Below are 23,432 nucleotides of genomic sequence, written 5' to 3'. Positions count from 1 at the left end.
AACAGTTATGAGAAGGTAAATAACCGCTTTTTCTTCAAGTGCTTGCTCATGTTGATTCCAAATAGATGACTCCCAAGCCTTACCTAGGAGGCAGGGTCAGAGTTCATGGAATCGCTGATTGAAGCACAGCTCTGCCGAATACTGCATCGTCCCAGGCATGCTCGGTGACAGCATAACAGGAACTGGAGGTGTCGACCGTGGACCATGTCACCACCCTGCAAACCTCCTGAATCAGGACCTGGGCCAGGAATGCCACTGAGGAGGTCTGCACCCTTGTAGAATGTGCCATCAGTGCAGGGGCAGGTATCTTTGCCAAATCATAACATACCCAGATACAGGACATGATACTTGATGAAATTCTTTGAGAAGATACCAAGAAGCCCTTCATCCTGTCTGTTACCGTGATGAACAGCTGGTTCAACTTACGAAATGGCTTCGTGCATTCGATATAAAAGGTCAGTGCTTGTCGAACATCCAAAGAGTGGAGTCTTTGTTCCTGATTGTGTGGCTTAGGGGAAGGAAAAAAAAAAACTGGGAGAAAAATGTCCTAATTCGCATGAAACTGACAGACAACCTTTGGGAGAAAGGCTGGGTGACACCTAAGCTGTACCTTTGTCCTTGTTAAAGACGGTGTAAGGAGGGTAAGAAGTTAGGGCCTTAAGCTCAGACACTCTCTTGTTTATGTTATTACGACCAGGAATGACAATTTCCATGACAGATAAAGTAAACAGCAAGTCACTAGGAGCTCTAAGTGGGGAGGCCTCATTAAATCTTGAAAGAGCCAGATTAAGGTCCCAAGCCAGGATCAGCTGCCTAATTTGTGGGTATAATCTGTCAAGACCTTTAAAAAACTGACCGACCATTGGGTTAACGAAGACTGATCGACCAGTGACTCCTGGGTGGACTTCCAAAATGGCGGTGAGGTGAACCCTTATTGATGAGACTGACAGGCCCTGCTTCTTTAAGTGTAGCCGATACCTCTCATCTTGGACTACTGATGACTGCATCAAAGGGGTGCAGCTCTGCGAACACCAGATCAAGAATTTCTTCCATTTGGCCAGGTAGGTGGCCCTTGTGGAAGGTTTCCTACTGCCAAGGAGAACCTCCCTAATGGGTTCGGAATACGTTAGCTCTACCGGGTTTAACCATGAAGGTTCCAAGCTGCGAAGTGGAGAGACTCAAGGTTGGGATGCTAGAGATGGCCGGGGACTTGAGTGATCAGGTCCGGAAGTAAGGGCAAGGAGATTGAGGTGTCCACCAATAGCTCCAGAAGCATGATATACCAGTGCCATCGATGCCAGGCTGGCACTATCAGTATGACTGTAGCCCCCTCCCTGCGAATCTTGAGCAGAACCTTGTGGACAAGTGGGATAGGCAGGAATGTGTAAAACAGGTGGTTCCTCCAGGGGAGGAGCAATAAGTCCACAAGTGAGCTCGGACGGTGATTCAGGAAGGAACAGAACTGCAGGCACTTACTGTTGCTTTTTGTGGCAACTGGGGAACTCCCCACCATTGGGAAATGGTGTTCACCATGTCCAGGCGAACGGACCACTTGTGGTTGTGGAAGTATCTACTGAGATGGTCCACCAGCTTGTTCTGAGAACCCGGGAGGAAGGATGCCTCCAGATGTATTGAGTGGGCTATGTAGAAGTTCCACAATTTGACGGCTTCCTGACATAAGGGAGAGGAGCGAGCTCCGCCCTGTCTGTTTATATAAAACATTGCAGTCATATTGTCCATCACCACTGACACACCTTTCCCTTTCAAGTGGGCTTGGAAGGTCCTGGCATGCCAGGCAAACCGCTCTCAGCTCCCTGACATGGATGTGAAGTGAGAGCTGGCTTGGGACCAAAGGCCCTGTGTCCTGAGCTCTCCCAGATGTGCTCCCCACCCCATCCTTGATGCGTCTGTGACCAGGGACAGCGAGGGATGCAGTTTGCCAAAGGGGACCTCCTGCGCACACTGCCTGTGGACTGATCCACCATTGGAGAAACCCAAGAACTTATGGTAGAAATGTGACCGCCGCGGCCAGGTCGATAAGTTGATGCCAGCCAGGCACTCGAGAGGTCTGAGCCTCAGCCTCACGTGTTGTACTACGTACGTACAAGATCCCATATGACCAAGGAGCGTCAAGCAATTCTTTGCTGTAATGGTGGGGTACTGCCTGAAGCCTTCTAGGATGTCGTGCATTGTCTGAAAACAAGACTCTGGCAAGAAGGCTCTGACTTGACCCGAGTCCAACACTGCCCCGATAAACTCTATTCTCTGGATAGGGAATAGAGTTGATTTCTGTACATTAAGCAGGAGATCCAGCCTGTTGAAAGTACACTTTAGCATGCTGACATGTAGTTCCACTTGTACTGTGGAGCGGCCCCTGACCAAGCAGTCGTCAAGGTATGAGAATACCAGCACCTGCCTTTTTCTCAGGAAGGTGTCTACGACTGCCATGCGCTTGGTGAAAACTTGAGGGGCTGCAGACATGCTGAAGGGGAGGACTGTAAACTGGTAACGACTGCAGTTCACTACGAACCTGAGAAAGCATCTGTGGGCTGGGACTATCGATTTGTCGAAGCATGCATCCTTCAGGTCTAAGGTGGCTACCAATCCCCCGGATTCAGGGATGGGATGATGGTGGCCAACGAGACCATGCTGAACTTCAACTTCTTCATGAATCTGTTGAGGTCTCGCAGGTCGAGAATGGGTCAGAGACCCCCTTTGGATTAGGAAATATCGGGAGTAAATGCCCCTTAGCTCCTGAGGAACCTCCTGCATGAGGAGTTGCTTGTGAGAAGGGTACCTGAAGAGGGACTGGGAAGGGGAGTGGGAGGAGTGGAATTGGAGAGAATGATCCCACTTCTATTGTGTGGAGAACCCAGCAATGTGAGGTTATCTGGACCCAAGCACAATAGAAGTAGGACAGACGGTTCAGAAAACGAGGTGAAGAATCCAGTTACTGGACTGGTGTATTGCCCCTGGGGCACACCCTTAAAAGGCGTGCTTAGAGTCAGAGGATTGCCTAGTCAAGGCTTGCGCCTGCCATTCTTGCCCCCCTTTCTGGAGAAGTCCTGTCTAGGCTGGGGACGATAAAAGAGTGGAGGGGGCTAGGACTTAAAATGTTTCTTCTGTGTGACAGGGGTGAGTCTTTTAGGCTACGGAGCTTGGAAGCAGTCTGTTCCAAAAAGGGCAGGTCCTGAATTGTTTGCTGGACCTCTGTGGGAGGCTCAATACTTGGAGCCATGAGCTCCCCCTCATGGCTATGGCAGAGGACACTGTTCACATGGCTAAGTCTGCCGCATCCAGCGAAGCCTGTAAAGAGGTCCATGTCACTTCCTTGCCCTCCATCACAGCTGCAAATTCTGCTCTAGAATTTGTGGGGATTAACTCTCAAATTTCATCACAATATTCCATGAATTAAAGTTACATCTACTGAGGATCACTCGCTGGTTAGCAATCCGAAGCTGGAGCCCCCCCAGTGTAATACACTTTCATGCTGAAGAGGTCTAGCTTCCTTGAGTCTTTCGATTTCATAGTTTGGCCCTGCTACCTTGGATTTGTTTTAGGTTAATAAACCAGTCCCCAAAAAAGATGTGTGTTATTGAGTATAAACCTCTGGATTATTCCTGAGAATCTGTGATAGGGAAATCAAGGCAGAGGGCGCCACAGGGCAGGCATACCCCTTTTACAGTGGGCCAAGAGGCCTCTTACTGCCTGCCATTTCTTCCACACCTGGGATGCTGTCCTTCTCCTCATTCATTAGACAACAGCTGGAGGAAGAAATAGAGGCAGTGACAAGGCATGGCAGCTTAAACAGAAGATGGAAACAATAACCTGGACATTAGGGCATGGTGACTCAGCAGCAGCAATCTTTTAGGTGTGACAGGAAATCCTTATCCCTCTCTTACACCCTCCCAAGGAGCAACAGACACAACAGGCAGGAGACACAGACCATGCCTTTTGTCTCTGGGTTTTCTCTGCTCAGAGTTCTCCCTCAAACGTACAGGGGCACCATGCCTCAGAGGGGAAGCAGAGTGTAGGAGACAGTCTCCCCAAAAGGTAAACACAGCCCTGAGACACAGCACAGAATTAGACAGCTACATTATTGAGCCAAATTGTTAATCTAAACATTGTAAATAAAGTTTGGCATTTCCCTCAGGAAAGTGCTGCAGCAGAGAGGCCTGGTTGAGCCACCAGCCGATGTGGAGGCAGAAAAAACTGGAGGGAACTTAAGGAGGGGAGAATTCCCCTGTTGCCAGTGACAGGTTCTGCCCCCATGTTCTGAACAGGCTGAAATAAGCATCCTGACAGATCTGTGAACCTTACCATGAAGAAGCAATAAACTTTTCTAGCCGTTAAGATCATAAATGAAAAAGCCACGAAGAACCAGAGTACAATGTAAAGGTCAAATTTTACTCTCCTTGTTCATGTGCATAGTCCTACTATGCTGGATTCTGTTCTCAATTAAACTCCAACAGTTATGACATTTTGGGCCTTATTTTCATCTCACACAGGTGTAAATTAAAAGTAAATTCCATTGAAGTCAACATAGTGACATCAGTGTAAAAATCATAATCAGAAGAGAATCAGGTTCATTGACTTTAATGGCATTTCTCCCATACATTGAATGGATTCGGTCCATATATTATAAAAGGCCCTGTGGATCTACTTAATGAGGTTTTTAAAATAAAATAAAATAAAAAACAGAATAGAATAGAATAGAATAGAATAAATGATGCTTTTACACAACAACTCTTTGAAAAAATCTCCAAGCTAATAAATAGTCTCTCAGCTTTGCAAAGACAGTCAAAAGGAATAATATTTTGTTTTAAATTATGCATTTCCCTAAACCTAATATATTTTAAAAGAAAGATGAGCGGAAAACTTACTGTGATTGCAGTTGCTGAGGTAATCCAACAGGCGGCTTCTGCTTGAGAGTGAACGTCATCTGAGCCACTGGGCTGACTTTCTGTGGAACCTGTACCTTCTGAGAGAAAGTCTGCTGAGCAGCCTGCTGAGGAATTGGCCACGGTGGTGCCACAGGGCCCTGACCTCCGGTGGAAGAAGTATCTTGCGTGACAGTATCCTCACAGGAGTTACCTTTCGTCCCTGGTTTACACACACAAAGCTGAGGTCGCAGACACATCCCTCCATTTTGGCATGGTGGTGAACAGTTAGCTAAGAAAAAAAGAAAAGACATTTTAGAAAGCAACGATGAAGCAAAGCATGATGGAAACAAACCCTCCCCCAAAGTACAATGGCAACATTACTGAGTTTCCCAAAGACAGAATTAAATCTCAAGGTTGAAAACAAAATTCGGCAGTGATATAAAAACTGTATATGTGGTAAAGATGTGTAACTCACATTGATTTGACACTCGCATTGATTTGACATTCAAGGGGTGTGCTTACATGAGGACGGGCAGAAGGCTGACGAACAAAGAACAGAACAGAAGATAAATTGTGGGAGCCTACTTTATTATATACCCTCCTGTTAGTAGCTTTCTGCTTCATTTCCCAGCTTTCCATCTTTTAACGTGTAAATTGGACACATTTTGCACACCCACTAAATATCAAATTGGTGCAAGTTATGCAACTTCATTATTGACACAAGGAACCAGATTCTCTTTATAAATATTCAATGCACCAAAAAAAATGCCATAAGTACTATTAGAAATTGTTCCACTTATTTCACAGATCAGTAAAATGAGGAACAGAAAGGTTAAAAATGATTCACCTATTCCCTTTCACTAAAGCCGAGACTAAAACTCCTCTTACATACATATGCCATAGTCATAGTGTAAAAAAAAAATGTATACATAAAAGTGGTCCTAGCACTAGCTAGCAACACTGCCAAGAAAATAGCTTTCCTTGATGAGAAAGCACAATAATGAATCCTTAACCACATTCAAAGCATGTGTGTCAGACTGTAGCAAAACCTCCATCAGAGCTAAGTAATGTAATACCCATGAACAAACATGGCACAATTTATAGAGTACTTGAGAAAGAACTAGGGGATAGAGAATGTCGGTCTCCAAAACCCAGCTTCTTAGCATTATCAAAATGATTATTTAGGTCTGTCAGGATTATAACTCAAGCAAGTTCTCATCTTCATGCTCAATCTCCTGGACCACATCGTTTCCCTAAAATTTTAACTGCATGCATCTATACCATCTTGGAAAACAAATAACCAACCCTGCAAATCCTGGCCCAAGCTGTTCTATAGCCATTAACAGACGATCAAGTATCTGCAAATCTTGCAGTATACAAACCCTCTGAGAGGTGGCTGCCTGCTGCCTACCTCCAACCTCAAAAACAAAGCTGATGTCCATCACTCCACTCCCTTCTATCCCAAACTGCACCCACTTATACATCAGGATCAGTCAGCCTAGTGAAAGAAGGACCAGTACAGGTGGCAGTAAGAATATACTGCAGTGGTTCTCAACCCCGGTACACATACCCAGGCAGTACACAGACATCTTCCAACAGGCACATTAGCTCATCTAGATATTTGCCTAGTTTTACAATAGGATACATAAAAAGCTCTAGCAAAGTCAGTATAAACTACAATTTCATACAATGACTTTTTGTATACTGCTCTATATACTATACACTGAAATGGACACATATTTATATTCCAGTCAATTTATTTTATATTTACATGGTAAAAATGAGAAAGTAAGCAATTTTTCAGTAATAGTGTACTGTGTCACTTTTGTGCTTTTATGTCTGATTTTGTAAGCAAGTAATTTTCAATTGAGGGGACACTTTAGTGTACGCAAGACAAATCAGAATCCTGAAAGGGGTGCCATAGTCTGGAAAGACAGAGCCACTGATATACTGCATCCCTTACAGACACATAAGCCCAAAATTTGGCCTTAAAAGAAAAAAAACAAAACAAAAAACAAAACTTTCTATAGAGCATAATAGTAATAATAAAATCAGTAGCAGCATTGTAAATCAATGAGATAAAGCAACAAAATGTATAGTTACATTATCCTACCGATCATGTAAGATCACCAAGTTTTTTCCTTGCTGTGATTTCCTGAACCATCAGCAAGTAGAAACTTTCCCTATCTTTTGGTGGAGGACATAGTTTTGCTCAATTTCTGTCAAAGTAGTTTGCTTTTTAAGCAAAACACTGTCTCTTCTAAAATAGAAAACAGTTCTTTCCCCTTTTGAAATAAGATTCATGCCATGTGTAGTAAAGTTGGTGGAACAATTTCCATCTAAACTAAAAAGCAGGGTTTTTGGTGTTTTGTTTTTTAAAACAATCATATTGTCTTCAAATTTCAGACAAATAATGTATACCATAATCTCTGCATTTTCCTTCCTTCCTGTCTCAACAGATCTTTCAATATGTCTAGTTACAATAGTTAGCAATGCCAGACAGCTTTTCAAAGCCAGCATCAGCCTAACACCTGCTTAACCATAACAATTAATTTATGTGAGGAAAAAATGATTAATGAAAATTGTGCTAATCCTGATGCAGTAAACTCCCTATAACAAATCTCCAGCTATGTGAGAGTTGCAACAAAACAGTCTAGTGGTCTGCGTGGGTAATCTCTTTCATTAGCCCACTTAAACCAGAATATTTCAATCCCATTTAACCAACAAACGTCAACTGGCAAACAGAGATTTCCTTTTTTGCAGTGTTACCGGTGATATTGTATTCACAGAATTTGAAAGCGGTTTCTTTCTCTGCAATACTGGCTATTTTTGGTCAGCTCCAGCTCTTCTCTGGTGTCTTAACATGTACTTTTCTTTTTGTTTTAAGCCTGTAATTTCTACTTGAACTGTTGTGTTGCACCCAAGGATGGTGCCTTATTTTTCCAATCAACGTTGCAGTCTATTCAGCAAAGAGCTGTTCTGTTTGAATCTATCAGAAAACTCATATCGTTACATCCCATCCCCCACTTCAATGAGCGTCACCAACTACTTCTGAAAACAATTCAATTTAAATTAAATTAAAATTTATTGCACTAAACAATTCAAAACAACCTTAATGTAATTCAAATATCTATCTAAAGGTAATTTCTTACAGCCCCCATTATTGTAGAATGTAATCCCAGTCAAATTACTATCTTTTTATTGAGCATAATAATTCTATATACCCCTAATATCATTAGAGAAAGTTATTCTTCAAACATAGACTAAACATAACTGATACCAAATTATAACATTATGTTAACAATTTTAAAATTGGAACAGTTTAGGTCATAACAAACCATCAAATCTGATACCACAGAATAAATACACAAGCATATTCAATTATCCAAATTTATGTTAAAAAAATATATGCAAGGCCCTGGGCCAATACCCATTTAAGTCAAAGGAAAGACTCCTTGGAACTTCCATGAAAGTTGGATTGGTCCCTAAAATATTTAAAACAAATGTGGGGTCAAATTAAGATTGTTTGGGTGCTAGTCACTGAGAATTTTCCAGTTAATGGTGCATGCACCTGAGTGTTAAGTTGGAATCAGAATATTTTATGTAACCTCAACTTGTGTCTTCCATATTGTTGTTTTCTTTAATAAAGATGTTCTTCAGTGGTACATCTCTCCTCTTGAACTTTACATAGCTGAAGAAAGTTTGGTACCAGAGGAATATAACATTAAATATTATGTTATTGTTTATTATTTGTATTACTGTAGCACACAGGAATCCCAGTCATAGACCAGGACACATTGTGCTAAGCACTATACAAAGAGAACAAAAAGATGGTCCCTTATAAAAAGTTTGTTTATATTTGTTTGTTACATTTGTTTATATTTTGGTTGATTAAAGGAGAGATTTTTTTTCCTTCTCTCAGAAAGCTGGCATAAGGATTTACAGCAACAAATAAATATAAAAACAAATCTTCTTGACTAAATATTTTAGTTGCATTTTGCCCCTGGACTCAGGTTTTATTAATTTGCCACAGTATCCCCAAAATTATCGTTTCATAATTAAGGCTAGGTTTTAGTCACAGATATTTTTAGTAAATGTCATGGACAGGTCACGAGCAGTAAACAAAAATTTACAGCCCATGACCTGTCCATTACTTATATTTTATACCCCTGACTAAATCTTGAGTGCTTGGGGGCGAGGCACAGCCCAGCCAATGGGAGCTGCGGAGCCAGCACGCGGGGCGGAGGCAGCATGTGGAGCCCCCTGGCCATGCCTCTGCCTAGGAGCCAACGGACAGATCACCACTTCCTGGGAGCCACCTGAGGTAAGTGCCGCCCAGAGCCCGCACCCTTCACCCACACCCCAACTCCCTGACCCAGCCCTGAGCCCCCTCCTACACCCAAACTCCTGCTGCTGGGGTGGGGGCAGGTGAGAGAGGCACGGTGGCCCGAGATTGCCTCAGCAGCCGCCAGTGAGGCTGGCCATGGGGCTGCCCAAGTTGCTCAGGCGGCCCCTGGGCCAGCCGCGCTGGCTGCTGCAGAAGTCATGGAGGTCCCAGAAAGTCACAGAATCCATGACTTCCCTGACAGACTCACAGCCTTATTCATAATCAATAACAGCAATAACCTGCTAGTGTGTACAGTGCAGAAGTGAATCTTATACAATCCAATTAAAAATACTACATATTTAGAAAATGCAGTCTAGAATCTTTAATAGCATTTTTGCCAATAATATTTCAATAGAACTTGCAAAGTGGAACTGAAAGAAAAAGTACCATGGGCTAACAATGGGTAGTGAAACAGCTAGAAGAGTGAGTTGAAAGGACTAAGACAGCTGTCCCAAACATCATGATATGTGACAGGGGCGGGCAAACTTTTTGGCCTGAGGGCCATATTGGGTTTCCAAAGTTATATGGAGGGCCGGTTAGGGGAGGCTGTGTCTCCCCAAACAGCAAGGCGTGGCCCAGCCCCTGCATCCTATCCAACCCCACCCCTGGCTTCTCACCCCCGACAGCTCCCCCGGGACTCCTATCCCATCCACTACGCCCTGCTCCTGTCCCTGACCACCCCTAGGCCTCCCACCCCTGACTGCCCCCTGCAGCCCCATCCAACCCACCCCCCTTATTCCTGACTGCCCCTCCGCCAGGACTCCTGCCTTATCCAACCCCCCTGTTCCCTGCCCTCTGACCACCCCGACCCCTACCCACACCCCCACCACCACCCCCAACTCTCTATCCAACCCCTCCTGCCCCCTTACCGCGCTGCCTGGAGCACCGGTGGCTGGGTGGAGCTATAGCCACGCTGCCAGAGCACTGGGTCAGGCCGCGGCTCTGCAACTGCGCTGCCTGGTCACCCAGAGTGTTGTGCCGGTGCTGCGCTTCACTGAGGCTGTGAGGGAGGGGCCAGAGGCGAGCCTCCCAGCCCAGGAGCTCAGGGGCTGGGCAGGAGGGTCCCACAGGCCAGATGTGGCCCGCGGGCCGTGGTTTGCCCACCTCTGATGTATGAGAAGGCTGGGGAAGATGAGGGCAGACATGGTGAAGAATGTTTCTGAATCTGGAACACAAATCAAAACTGAATATAAAGGCCTGCATATATAATTTATGAACTCAGTACAGTTTCCTAATTCTAATCCAGTATTATTTGTTAAAGAGGAGACTGTCAAAAGCACCAAAGGTATTTAGGAGCACAAGTGCCTCTGGTGCTTCTGAAAATCTTATCCTAAATATGGAAGAATGAGAACAAAAGAAACAGAGTATTTGTTTTCTCAAAGCCCTTTTAACACCCTTCTCTAAATAGGTTTCAGAGTGGTAGCCATGTTAGTCTGTATCAGCAAAAACAACGAGGAGCCTTTGTGGCTCCTTTTCTTTTTGCGAATACAGACTAACACGGCTGCTACTCTGAAATGTGCCACCTTAGAGACTAAGAAATTTGTTTGGGCAAAAGCTTTCATGGGCCAAAACCCACTTCATCAGATGCATGGAGTGAAAAATACAGTAAGCAGTATATGTATGTGTCTATACACACACACACAAAAAGATGGGAGTTGTCTTACCAAGTGGGGGTCAGTACTAATGAGGCCAATTCAATTAAGGTGGAAGTGGCCTATTCTCAAGAAAGGGTGAATATCGAGAGAGGGAAAGAACGAGGAGTACTTGTGGCACCTTAGAGACTAAAATTTATTTGAGCATAAGCTTTCGTAGGCTAAAAGCCCACTTCATCAGATACATGTAGTGAAATATACAGTAGGGTGTGTGTGTGTGCGCAAGCGTGCGTACGCATATCGCACACACAGAACATGAAAAAGTGAGGGGTTGCCATACCAACTATTAACGAGTCCAATCGATTAAGGTGGGTTATTATCAGCAGGAGGGGGGAAAAAAAAGACTTTTGTAGTGATAATCAGGATGGCCCATTTCAAACAGTTTACAAGAAGGTGTGAGTAACAGCAGGGGGAAAATTAGCATGGGGAAATAGTTTTTAGTTAGTGTAATGACTCATCCACTCCCAGTCTTCATTCAAGCCTAATTTAATGGTGTCTAGTTTGCAGATTAATTTCAGTTCTGCTGTTTCTCACTGGAGTCTGTTGGAGGGAAAATTACGTTTGTAGTGCTAATGAGACCAATGCAATCAAGGTGGACGTCGGCCATTTCCAACAGTTGATAAGAAGGTGCGAGTATTAGCAGAGGGAAAAATTACTTTTTGTAGTGACACATCCATTCCCAGTCTTTATTCAGGCCTAATTTGATGGTGTCCAGTTTATAAATTAATTCCAGTTCTGCAGTTTCTCGTTGAAGTTTTTTTTTTTTTTTTTTTTTTTTTTTTGAAGAATTGCCACTTTTAAGTCTGTTATTGAAGGTCTCCTACTGGTTTTTGAGTGTTACATTTCTTGATGTCTGATTTGTGTCCATTTATTCTTTTGTGTAGAGACTGTCTGGTTTGGCCAATGTACATGACCTTTGAATAAACAGACCTTTGACCTCAAAGAGAAATCCAGAAGAACTAACACTTGCTAAGCGTGCCACAATATTCTTCAAACTTGAGGTTTAATGACAAAGTAAGTGGAACTGCACAGCTAATGGCCAAACTGGACCATTCCAATACACAAATCATCTTCTATTTCCATCTAAAATCCCTTATGTCAACATTGCTATGAAGAAATGAAAATCTATCAGTCTCACCACTGGAAGCCTTTATTACAATTTAAGAAATGATTTTAAGTACACTGCTACCACTGGATAAATGGACTTCTGTGTATATTAATTAATGCCTGTGTCTAGACAAAAAGGAAGCAAAGAATGTGGCTTATCAGTTTCAGAAATTCTGTTTGATACAATATAAAAATGGCTACCTCATCACCTGTTTAACACTCCACACAGCATAAGATATTAAATAGAAACTACTGATAACTGTCATACTCATTAGCTCAGCAAATCAGAGGGTAATTACTTGCACTGTATTGCACCTTCAAAAAGACACTCAATGAAGGAAATGCCAAATTTCTTCATACTGCTTTGTTTCTCTTTTAATATGGATAGACCCATGTTGCCAAATCATGACATAAGGGATCAGAGAGTTGCAAACAGAAATCACCAGATAATGCATGTGGAAAAGGGAAGCTCACACTGTTACTTCTCCATAGCTAGAGCATTATTAAACACACCTGTTGGTAGATAGGAGCTCAGTGGCTAACCCAAGAGTAAAACAGAACAGTTGCCCCTCTGGAGAGATCATGTCATTTTTCTGCAATCCCCGCACAACATCCAGATGCTAGGGTGATAGACACTTTATAAAAAGCTGATAAAGTTATGCAGACACAGAAACAGACATCTATCATCCATTCTGGGTAGGAGCCAGGGATAAAAAAAAAAAATAAAATCAGTCATATTTTATGAACCTTGAAAATGTGTGTTCTATTGATACCTAAAATATATTAAAATCACCTATCCTAACCTCTAGGTTCTCTAACAAGTTTAAAAACACACACAAAATTAAGACAACAACCCACCCAAAACATCCCCAGCCTACATAACAAAACAATCAACCAGGACATCTGAAAATATAAACAAAACTCCTACCATACTCAAAAAGAAAATGAAATGGTAATTCAGATGACAAATTCCTAATTTTGCCAAAAATACTGAAAGCATTAGGATCCTCATCCCAAATTCTGCTCCAGCTACACAAACATAAATCCTGAGTAACTCTACTGAAGTGAATGGAGTTATTCTAGATTTACACTAATACAACTAAGTAGAATTTGAACTCTGTTTTTAAATCAGAGTAACTTCTTTCACCTAAGAAAGTAATTTTTGAAATTCTTTAAATCTTTGATTTCTAATCATACAGGCCAGATTCTGATCTCATTTACAGCAGGATAAATCGAAAGAGTTTCTCCAATTTGTATATAAAACATATGAAGCATTGTGGAACAAACGGCATTACTCTATCATTGCCTCCTATAAAACAAGAAGAGGCAGCAGCATGTCTAATATACGTTATGGGGAGAAATTTTAGTCAAACTGTTTTTGTGATCAGTAACAGCAGATTAAAAAAATGTTGCATTGTGTCAACACAGCAACTCCCAGCTGCCCTTTTATTGAAGATACTGAACAACAACATAGACTGTTATCAGATCATAGCATGACAAAATGGGCATTTGTAATACATCATAAAACTGTCTATTGTCTCCTTTTACCCACTATTAAAAAAAAAAAGTAGTGACTTCTTTATTTTTATAAATACCCAAAGCAGGCGTCTGCAACATGCCACAAATATGACCTAATTATTACAATTTAACTTCAACTAGATGCGCAGTGATTATTGTGTTTAAACACCAGTTTTCCACAAAGTTGAGTTTCTAAAATGTGGAATGTTAAAGTACAGATCTGATAGCAAAACTATGGGACCAACATTCCTCCTCTTGAAGTCAATGGGAGTTTTGCTATTGATTTCAATAAGAGCAAAATTGGGCACTAGGGCCAAAATTCAGCAGTGATGTACATAATAATGTAATGCAGGTATAAATTAGTTAGAAAATGGCAAGATACGCAGCAAAGTAGTAAACTTTACACTGATTTCGTATTTGTGGAGGGTGAAATTCACAATTCTGCAGAGGGCCAGCCTGAGGCCCTTAGGCTGAAGTGAGATAAAAGTGGTGGAAAGGCCTTGTGCTGGTCTTCTGCCCAGAGATTCATTTTACCATCAGAGTACAGGGAGTGGTATAGGGGTAAACTGAAGTGCAGAGCTGATTTATCTTACATCTCTTGGCTGCTTTTCCTGCTACATTCTCTTGTGCCATTAGCATGTAAATTGTGCTCATTTTGTACCTAATGAACGCCAGTTCAATCCAAGTTTCTGTTTTCTAAGCTTAATGCTAATAGTTTTGTTGTAAAGCACTTGATTTTTCAATTTTCTCTTTATGTTTACATGCCTGTGCCACCATGTTGTCTGATAACTCTTACACTTCGTGAATCCTATGATGATATGAACTGTTTCTGCTCACTCTATTTGGTTTTATTTAAACTTGTTTAATCTGAAAAATAAAGTTTTACCTATTGGTTAAAATATGACAACACACCAAATCTCAGGCACCTGGATTATGTTTTAAAATCCCTGGGGAGAAGTAAAATGACTTCCCTTCATCCAGTTTTCTTTTTTCAAGGAAGGTGCAAAACATCTTACTTTTCCAGTAGCCCCCAACTCACTTTTCTACCTCCCCAGGACTTTCCTCTCAGTAGATTTTCTGTTAAAGTAGGCAGACAGCACTTTTTTGGCCTTGATGTGCCCAGTGTCCCACATTGCCTACTGGTGCAGTGCAGTAAAGGAGGTACATGTGCAGTCTTAACAAAGAATCTCTCTCGATCTATGCATTTTAATGTGTAGTACCTAAATGCCCAATACATAACATTAGAAAAGAGCAATTCTGGATCAAATTATTCTCCCGGCCCCATTTTTAGGCCCAATGGATACCCAGGATGCAGAAGTTTCATGATAGGGATGATGCTGTACTGATCTCTAGTTTCATTACTGGGAGAAGGACTGTAAAATAGAAATGAGTCTTGCATCAGTTACTGGTATAATCTTGCACAGCTGATTGCCAACAAACTTATTCCTAACTTACTGGAAAGATAAAGAATGCCATGTATCTAAGCACAGTAACTGACAACACAACATTCTGCAGTTTTGTTTGGTTTTTTTTTTGGGAAGGGGGAGAAGAAACTGTCATTCTGATTGAAGTCAACATTATGATACAAGCAAGTTGTTTTAATTCAAGCAATTATCATTACTGCTATTTTTCTAAAATATACTGCAAATCTGCACAGACACACCCCTGGAACCCTGACCTGGGGTATTCTAACCTGGAAATCCTGGACGCCCCATCATCTCAGGCATTGGCACCCTGACAGCAGGATTGTCTGGCTATGCAGACTCCCTCCTCAGGCCCTACGCTACCAGCACTCCCAGCTATCTTCGAGACACCACTGACTTCCTGAGGAAACTACAATCCATCGGTGATCTTCCCAAAAACACCATCCTAGCCATTATGGATGTAGAAGCCCTCTGCACCAACATTCCACACAAAGATGGACTACAAGCCGTCAGGAACAGTATCCCCAATAATGTCACGGCAAACCTGGTGGCTGAACTGTGTGACTTTGTCCTCACCCATAACTATTTCACATTTGGGGACAATGTATACCTTCAGATCAGCGGCACTGCTATGGGTACCCGCATGGCCCCACAGTATGCCAACATTTTTATGGCTGACTTAGAACAACGCTTCCTCAGCTCTCGTCCCCTAATACCCCTACTCTACTTGCGCTACGTTGATGACATCTTCATCATCTGGACTCATGGCAAAGAAGCCCTTGAGGAATTCCACCATGATTTCAACAATTTCCATCCCACCATCAACCTCAGCCTGGACCAGTCCACACAAGAGATCCACTTCCTGGACACTACGGTGCTAATAAGCGATGGTCACATAAACACCACCCTATACCGGAAACCTACTGACCGCTATGCCTACCTACTTGCCTCCAGCTTTCATCCAGACCACACCACACGATCCACTGTCTACAGCCAAGCTCTACGATACAACCGCATTTGCTCCAACCCCTCAGACAGAGACAAACACCTACAAGATCTCTAACAAGCATTCTTACAATACCCACCAGCTGAAGTGAAGAAACAGATTGACAGAGCCAGAAGAGTACCAAGAACTTACTTACTACAGGACAGACCCAACAAAGAAAATCACCGCTAGCCATCACCTTCAGTCCCCAACGCATCATCAAGGATCTACAACCTATCCTGAAGGCCGACCCATCACTCTCACAGATCTTGGGAGACAGGCCAGTCCTTGCTTACAGACAGCCCCCCAACCTGAAGCAAATACTCACCAGCAACCACACACCACACAACAGAACCACTAACCCAGGAACTTATCCTTGCAACAAAGCCCGTTGCCAACTGTGTCCACATATCTATTCAGGGGACACCATCATAGGGCCTAATCACATCAGCCACACTATCAGAGGCTCGTTCACCTGCACATCAACCAATGTGATATATGCCATCATGTACCAGCAATGCCCCTCCGCCAGGTACGTTGGCCAAACTGGACAGTCTCTATGTAAAAGAATAAATGGACACAAATCAGACGTCAAGAATTATAACATTCAAAAACCAGTCAGAGAACACTTCAATCTCTTTGGTCACTCGATTACAGACCGAAAACTGGCAATTCTTCAACAAAAAAACTTCGAAAACAGACTCCATCAAGAGACTGCTGAATTGGAATTAATTTGCAAATTGGATACAATTAACTTAGGCTTGAATAAAGACTGGGAGTGGATGGGTCATTACACAAAGTAAAACTATTTCCCCGTGTTTATTTCCCCCCCCCCCCACACACACACACAGTTCCTCAGATGTTCAACTGCTGGAAATGGCCCACCTTGATTATCACTACACAAGGTTCCCCCCGCTCTCCTGCTGGTAATAGCTCACCTTACCTGATCACTCTCCTTACAGTGTGTATGATAACACCCATTGTTTCGTGTTCTCTGTGTATATAAATCTCCCCACTGTATTTTCCACTGAATGCATCCGATGAAGTGAGCTGTAGCTCACAAAAGCTTATGGTCAAATACATTTGTTAGTCTCTAAGGTGCCACAAGTACTCCTTTTCTTTTTGCGGATACAGACTAACACGGCTGCTACTCTGAAACCTGCAATAGGGGTGTCTCATTAGTTGCAAACTATAAAGATCAATACCGCTACAGTCAGAATGGATTAATTTAAATAAAATTAATTTAAATCACTGATTTGAATCATAGGACTGGAAAGAACCTCGAGAGGTCATCTAGTCCAATCCACTGCACTCATGGCAGGACTAAGTATTATCTAGTCCAGGGATGGCCAGCCTGAGAAGGAGACAGAATTTACCAATGTGCATTGCCAAAGAGCCACAGTAACACATCAGCAGCCCCCACATCAGCTCCCCCACTCCGGCCCCAGGAGAGCCAATCAGTACCTAATCCTCCATCCCTGCGCCTCCCGCCTGCCACGATCAGCTGTTCTGTGCTGTGCAGGAGGCTGGGGGGGGGGGGGAGGAGAGAAGGAGCAAGGGTGCAGCAGACTCAGGGGAAGGGGCAGGGCCTTGGGGAGGAAGGAGTGGAGTGGGGTGGAGCTTGGGGCAGAGCCAGGGTTTGAGCCGTGACCACGCTGTAGCACACTGGAAAGTTGGCACCTGTAGCTCCAGCTCTGGAGTTGGCGCCTATGCAAGGAGCCGCATATTAACTTCTGAAGAGCCACATGTGGTTCCAGAGCCACAGGTTGACCACCTCTGATCTAGACCATTCGTGACAGGGGTGTTTGTGGAATCTCCATCATTGGAGATTTTTAAGAGCAAGTTAGACAACCTCCCTAGGCAGTTTATTCCGGTGCTTAACCACCCTGACAGTTAGAAAGTTTTTCCTAATGTCCAACCTAAACATCCCTTGCTGCAATTTAAGCCCATTGCTTCTGGCCTCAGAGATTAAGAAAAACAATTTTTCTCCCTTCTCCTTGTACCAACCTTTTACAACGTACTTGAAAACTGGTATCATGTCCCCTCTCAGTCTTCTCTTTTCCAGACTAAACAAACCCATTTTTTTCAAATTTTCCCTCCTAGGTCATGTTTTTTATATCTTTAACCATTTTTGTTGCTCTTCTCTGGACTTTCTCCAATTTGTCCACATCTTTCCTGAAATGTGGAGCCCAGAACTGGACACAATACTCCACTTGAGGCCTAATCAGCACAAAATCATGATTTAAATAAACAAGCAAGAAAACTGGATTTAAATCATCAAGTTTAATCGGGTTTTCCATTTGTACTTTTTAGTTATTTACCTAAACTAAGGTTGCCAGCCAGGCCCACCAACAGAGAGAGCGGGGTAGAGCAAAGGGGGCAATTGCCCAGGGCCCGGGCGATTTAAAAGGGCCCAGGGGACCCCAGCAACTGCTGCAACAGCAGCGGTAGCCAGGAGCCCTGGGCCCTTTTAAATTGCCCAGGCGAGCCGCAGGGTGCCTAGGCACACAAGACCGCTCTGGGGGACCCCACCACTGTTCCCTCTAAGCTGTGTGCGAGTACGTGCACACACAGATCCTAAACCCCACGCACAGGGGGAAACCGTGCACACAAAAGTTTGCACAGAAGCATAACAATTTGCACAGAATAATTTTTTTGCGCACACAGCCTGTCAAAAATTAGAGGGAACACTGGACCCCGCAGGCTGGCATGGGCGGTCCCAGAATTGAGCCCTGGGGTCTGGAATTTCTGGCAGTGGGCCTGTTGCTAGCTATTAAGACATGTTGATTTGCAATTAAATACAGTTTTTACATTAAATTTGGTGCTTCTTTTTGCTAACTTAAAGGATTCATGATATTGATATTCATGATATTGATAAGCAATTATATGGCTTAATTTACATGTATTTAGATTTTTACCTTTATTATTCAAGAGGAAGGATGGCTCAGTGTTTGGGGCACTAGCCTGGGAATTCAATTCCCTACTCTGCCATGGACTGCCTGTGTGACCTTGGTGAGTCACTCTGCCTCTTTGGGCTTCAGTTCCCAATCTGTAAAATGGGGGTCCCAGAGAAAAGATGGATACTACCAGAAGAAAAACTGCCCATTGAGATATAAAGTAAAATGGTGACCCTAAAACTCAGTTAGTTGCAGGATACATTTATTAGTATGTTAGAAAATGGTTAATGATGCATTTCTTATTTACTAGATTCATTTTTTATTTGCAATTTGTGTCAAACTCTATTTGGATGGAAATTCAAATTCAATTATAGTTTTTTTATTAAATAAAACTACCTTAAACTTTTTTTCTTATATCCAGCACATTTAACACGTTTTACATTTAAAACTAGTTGACTAAACAAAGGAAGTATTATCTGTAGTTAGTGTACTGAAATGATTGTTTCTGGTCAACATCTGCTTCAAGATTTTACAATTAGAAGCATGGACAGGGGGTGGAGCCCCACTTCAGGGAGGCTAGTCCCCGGCTCTGCCCCTTCCATCCTCCCCGACTCCTTGCGGCCAGAGGAGCCCCGAGACCCTCTGATCCCCACCTGCAGCCAGAGGAGCCCCGGAGCATCCACGGAGTCAGCACCTATGATTACTACTGAAGCCGGGATGCCGAGTAAAACATACCGCCTCCTCAGGGGCATACCTGTATCGGGCATATCAGAAGCTCAAGTTCTTCTTCTGGAAGAGAGAAGAAGAGAAGAGTTTTTGAATTTTCCTGCAGGGTGGCTTGGAGTCTGCGGAAGGGGAGGCATGGCTGTGGGGGCTCCAGCCAGCTCAGGGCTCTTCTGAGCACGTTGGGTGGGGCCCAATAGGGGCATGGAGGGGGCGGAGTTGGGGTGGGAACTTTGGGGAAGGGGTGGAATGGGGGCAGGGCAGGTGGAATCGGGGTGGGGCGCAGGGTAGCGCGAGCACCCACCAGCACTGGGAAAAAATTGGCTCCTGTGTGCCTGATGAACCCAGGAAGCTGAATAGCACATACCATCTTCTCACCTGCCCCAGAACCTGCGTGGAGCATAATTAAAAGCTTCCCCCGCCAAACCACAACAGGGGTCCAGCAGCAGCAGCTGCGCTGGGGAGGCTGAGCCTCCCCTGGCCTATTATACCCACCGCCCATGATTAGTAGATCTCATCCTCTCACATCTAGTTTATATTTATAGATTGGAAGAGGAAAATAAGCTTTCCTGATTTATAAGCACACAGACTGGTTCCTTAACTTTGAATAAACTAATCATTTAGCTGAACTCGCTGAATAAACTGAAATGTAGAAAATATTCTGTTGCTCCTATAGAAGAGGCTGTTCTCAAAAACTGGTTTAGCACTTCACAAAACTCTGATTTGCAGGTGCCTAGCCAGTGACTTCTACCAGTTCAGTGGTCTGACTTTCTTTAAAACTTGGCAGCAAATATGTACTGCTTAATATTACTTTTTCTATTTAATTTAAATAATTTTAATAAGTTTAGGCCTTAATATAAATTATCAATTTCAAAATTAATTGAATATGATTTTTTTAAAAAATAAACCTCTAATTAAAATGTTAAAAAATTGATTTAAAATATATATAAAAAAAAACAACCTTGGGAATCCTATGCAAAAAAACCTTTCAGATGTATGCCAAGAATTTCCATAAATAAGATTATCTATGCTCAAATAAATTGGTTAGTCTCTAAGGTGCCACTAGTACTCCTTTTCTTTTTGCAAATACAGACTAACATAGCTGCTACTCTGAAACCTAGATAGAGATAAAAACTGTAAAGTCACCTCATTTTTCTCCTTCAAATCTTCTTTAAAACTCCTCTGCTGTGATGCCAACAAAAACTCAACTGTGGGTAAGGGCCTGGTATTCTATGACCACTGCTTTTCATCTAAGCAGTTTTGTCTCATAGTTACCTTACACGTTCCCCATCTGTTTTTGTATCCACCTGTTATCTCTTGTCTTATATTTAGATTGTAAATTCTTTGGTACAGGGACCATCTTTTATTATGTGTTTGTCCAGCACCCAGCACAATGGAGCCCTGATTCATGACTGGGTCCCCTAGGTCCCATTGAAATACAAAACAAATAATCAGGTTCTAGAGGCATAAAGGGGCCAGAAGCCAATCAGGAATTCCTCTGTAGAGGTTCCCAGAATGGCATGGTATAAGTGTCCTATGCTGCCCTCCTCACCCTTGTAGCCCCCTGGCATGATATGGGGACCGGAACACATGACTTTTGAGGAGAGGCTGAAGGAACTGGGATTGTTTAGTCTGCAGGAGAGAAGAATGAGGGGGGATTTGATAGCTGCTTTCAACTACCTGAAAGAGGGTTCCAAAGGGGATGAATCTACTCTGTTCTCAGTGGTAGCTGACGACAGAACAAGGAGTAATGGTCTCAAGTTGCAGTGGGGGAGGTTTAGGTTGGATATTAGGAAAAACTTTTTCACGAGGAGGGTGGTGAAGCACTGGAATGCGTTACCTAGGGAAGGGTAAACACCTTTAAAAGCCTTCCTGGCCAGAGGAAAAACCCTTTCACCTGTAAAAGGTTAAGAAGCTAGGATAACCTCGCTGGCACCTGACCAAAATGACCAATGAGGAGACAAGATACTTTCAAAGTGGGGACGCGGAGAAAACATGTCAAGGTTCCTTGCCCACTCTGAACTTTAGGGTACAGATGTGGGGACCTGCATGAAAAGCCCCTAAGCTTATTTTTACCAGCTTAGGGTAAAACTTCTCCAAGGTACAAACTATTTTACCTTTTACCCTTGAACTTTATTGCTGCCACCACCAAGCGTCTAACAAATAGGTAACAGGGAAAGACCCCGCTTGGAAACGTCTTTCCCCCCAAAACCTACACCCCCTTTCCTGGGGAAGGCTTGATAAAAATCCTCACCAATTTGCATAGGTGAACACAAACACAAACCCTTGGATATTAAGAACAATGAAAAAGCAATCAGGTACTTAAAAGAAGAATTTTAATTGAAGAAAAAGTAAAAGAATCACCTCTGTAAAATCAGGATGGTAATCAGGGGAATCAGATTCAAAACACAGAGAATCCCTCTAGGCAAAACCTTAAGTTACAAAAAGACACAAAAACAGGAATATACATTCCATTCAGCACAACTTATTTTATCAGCCATTTAAACAAAACAGAATCTAACGCATATCTAACTAGCTTAGTTACTAAGTTCTAAGACTCCATTCCTTTTCTGTTCCTTGCAAAAAACAACACACAGACCAAGAGAATCTTTGTTTCTCCCCCCCTCCAGCTTTGAAAGTATCTTGTCTCCTCATTGGTTATTTTGGTCAGGTGCCAGTGAGGTTATCCTAGCTTCTTAACCCTTTACAGGTGAAAGGGTTTTTCCTCTGGCCAGGACAGATGTTAAAGGTGTTTACCCTTCCTTTTATATTTAGGACAGTCGGATATTAGGAAAAACTTTTTCACTAGGAGGGTGGTGAAGCACTGGAATGCATTACCTAGGGAGGTGGTGGAATCTCCTTCCTTAGAGGTTTTTAAGGTCAGGCTTGACAAAGCCCTGGCTGGGATGATTTAGTTGGGGATTGGTACTGCTTTGAGCAGGGAGTTGGACTAGATGACCTCCTGAGGTCCCTTCCAACCCTAATATTCTATGAGGCTTTGCAGAAGGCAGTGGAAGACGGGTGTTTTGGTGGTGAAGACATATGTCCTCAATATTCAGTACTCCAGCTATTTCTGGGTTATGGAGTGGCCCATAAGTGGCTGTGAGAAGCCACTATAAAATACAGTGACTGCTTTAAATTGGTCAAGCCAGAATTTGGTGGTCACAATAGTGGTTTAAAAAAAAAATATCAAGAAAATTACACTGGTTTAAAACTGGAATAATGCAGTGATGAATCAAGAACACTATATATATCAGCAGGTGGTTAACAGAAGCATATCTGCACCATCTGTATCAGACCCTATAGCACTCAGACCTGATCATTTGAATCTCACACCCAACACAGAGGTCAAAGGGTCTCAATTACAAAATAAACAAAAAGCTTCCAAGTCTCAGCATGAAATGTTAGTCCATAACTCTGCAAAAGGAAGAAATACAAAAGGGAAAAAATGTGATGTTCACTCTAATCAGACATTTAATCAAACAGTATTCTTGTGAATAATGATCTAAATGTGAAACAATTGTTTTAATAATTAAAGAATGGGGAAGGAGAGCTTTGAAAGTTATCTAGTATCAGTATGTGATATCAACTGAAAGAAAGCCTTGAAACTCCTATAATATTTCACAATAAAATAATCTAAGTACCAATCAAATACTCTTTTCTTGCAATTCAACAATTGATATATATATACACACACTGTATTCCCTCTGGTACCACCAAAGGAAATGCAACTACAATAAAAGTCACTTACATTTAAACTGCCATTCTAATATATTTTAGTCAATATATTTACTCTACTCTTTTAATATAATAAATTAATGTAGTACACATTATTTAAAACAGTAACAAAGGTCTT

The 23,432-nt window shown here is 42.6% G+C and overlaps 1 protein-coding gene across 6 annotated transcripts in view; it reads right to left on the bottom strand.

Moving 5' to 3' along the window:
• The window catches only part of LTBP1 (latent transforming growth factor beta binding protein 1), a 375,509-nt gene that overhangs the window by 336,374 nt on the left and 15,703 nt on the right, over positions 1-23,432 (bottom strand). For all 6 annotated transcript variants that reach the window (XM_073338422.2, XM_073338423.2, XM_073338424.2 and 3 more), the window contains exon 3: positions 4,884-5,172. In XM_073338422.2, the coding sequence (XP_073194523.2) occupies positions 4,884-5,172 (289 nt within the window). The remainder of the gene's footprint in view (positions 1-4,883; positions 5,173-23,432) is intronic.

Source organism: Lepidochelys kempii, chromosome 3 (assembly GCF_965140285.1).
Source record: "Lepidochelys kempii isolate rLepKem1 chromosome 3, rLepKem1.hap1, whole genome shotgun sequence".
Taxonomy (NCBI): domain Eukaryota; kingdom Metazoa; phylum Chordata; order Testudines; family Cheloniidae; genus Lepidochelys; species Lepidochelys kempii.
This window is presented reverse-complemented; position numbering and strand designations above follow the sequence as displayed.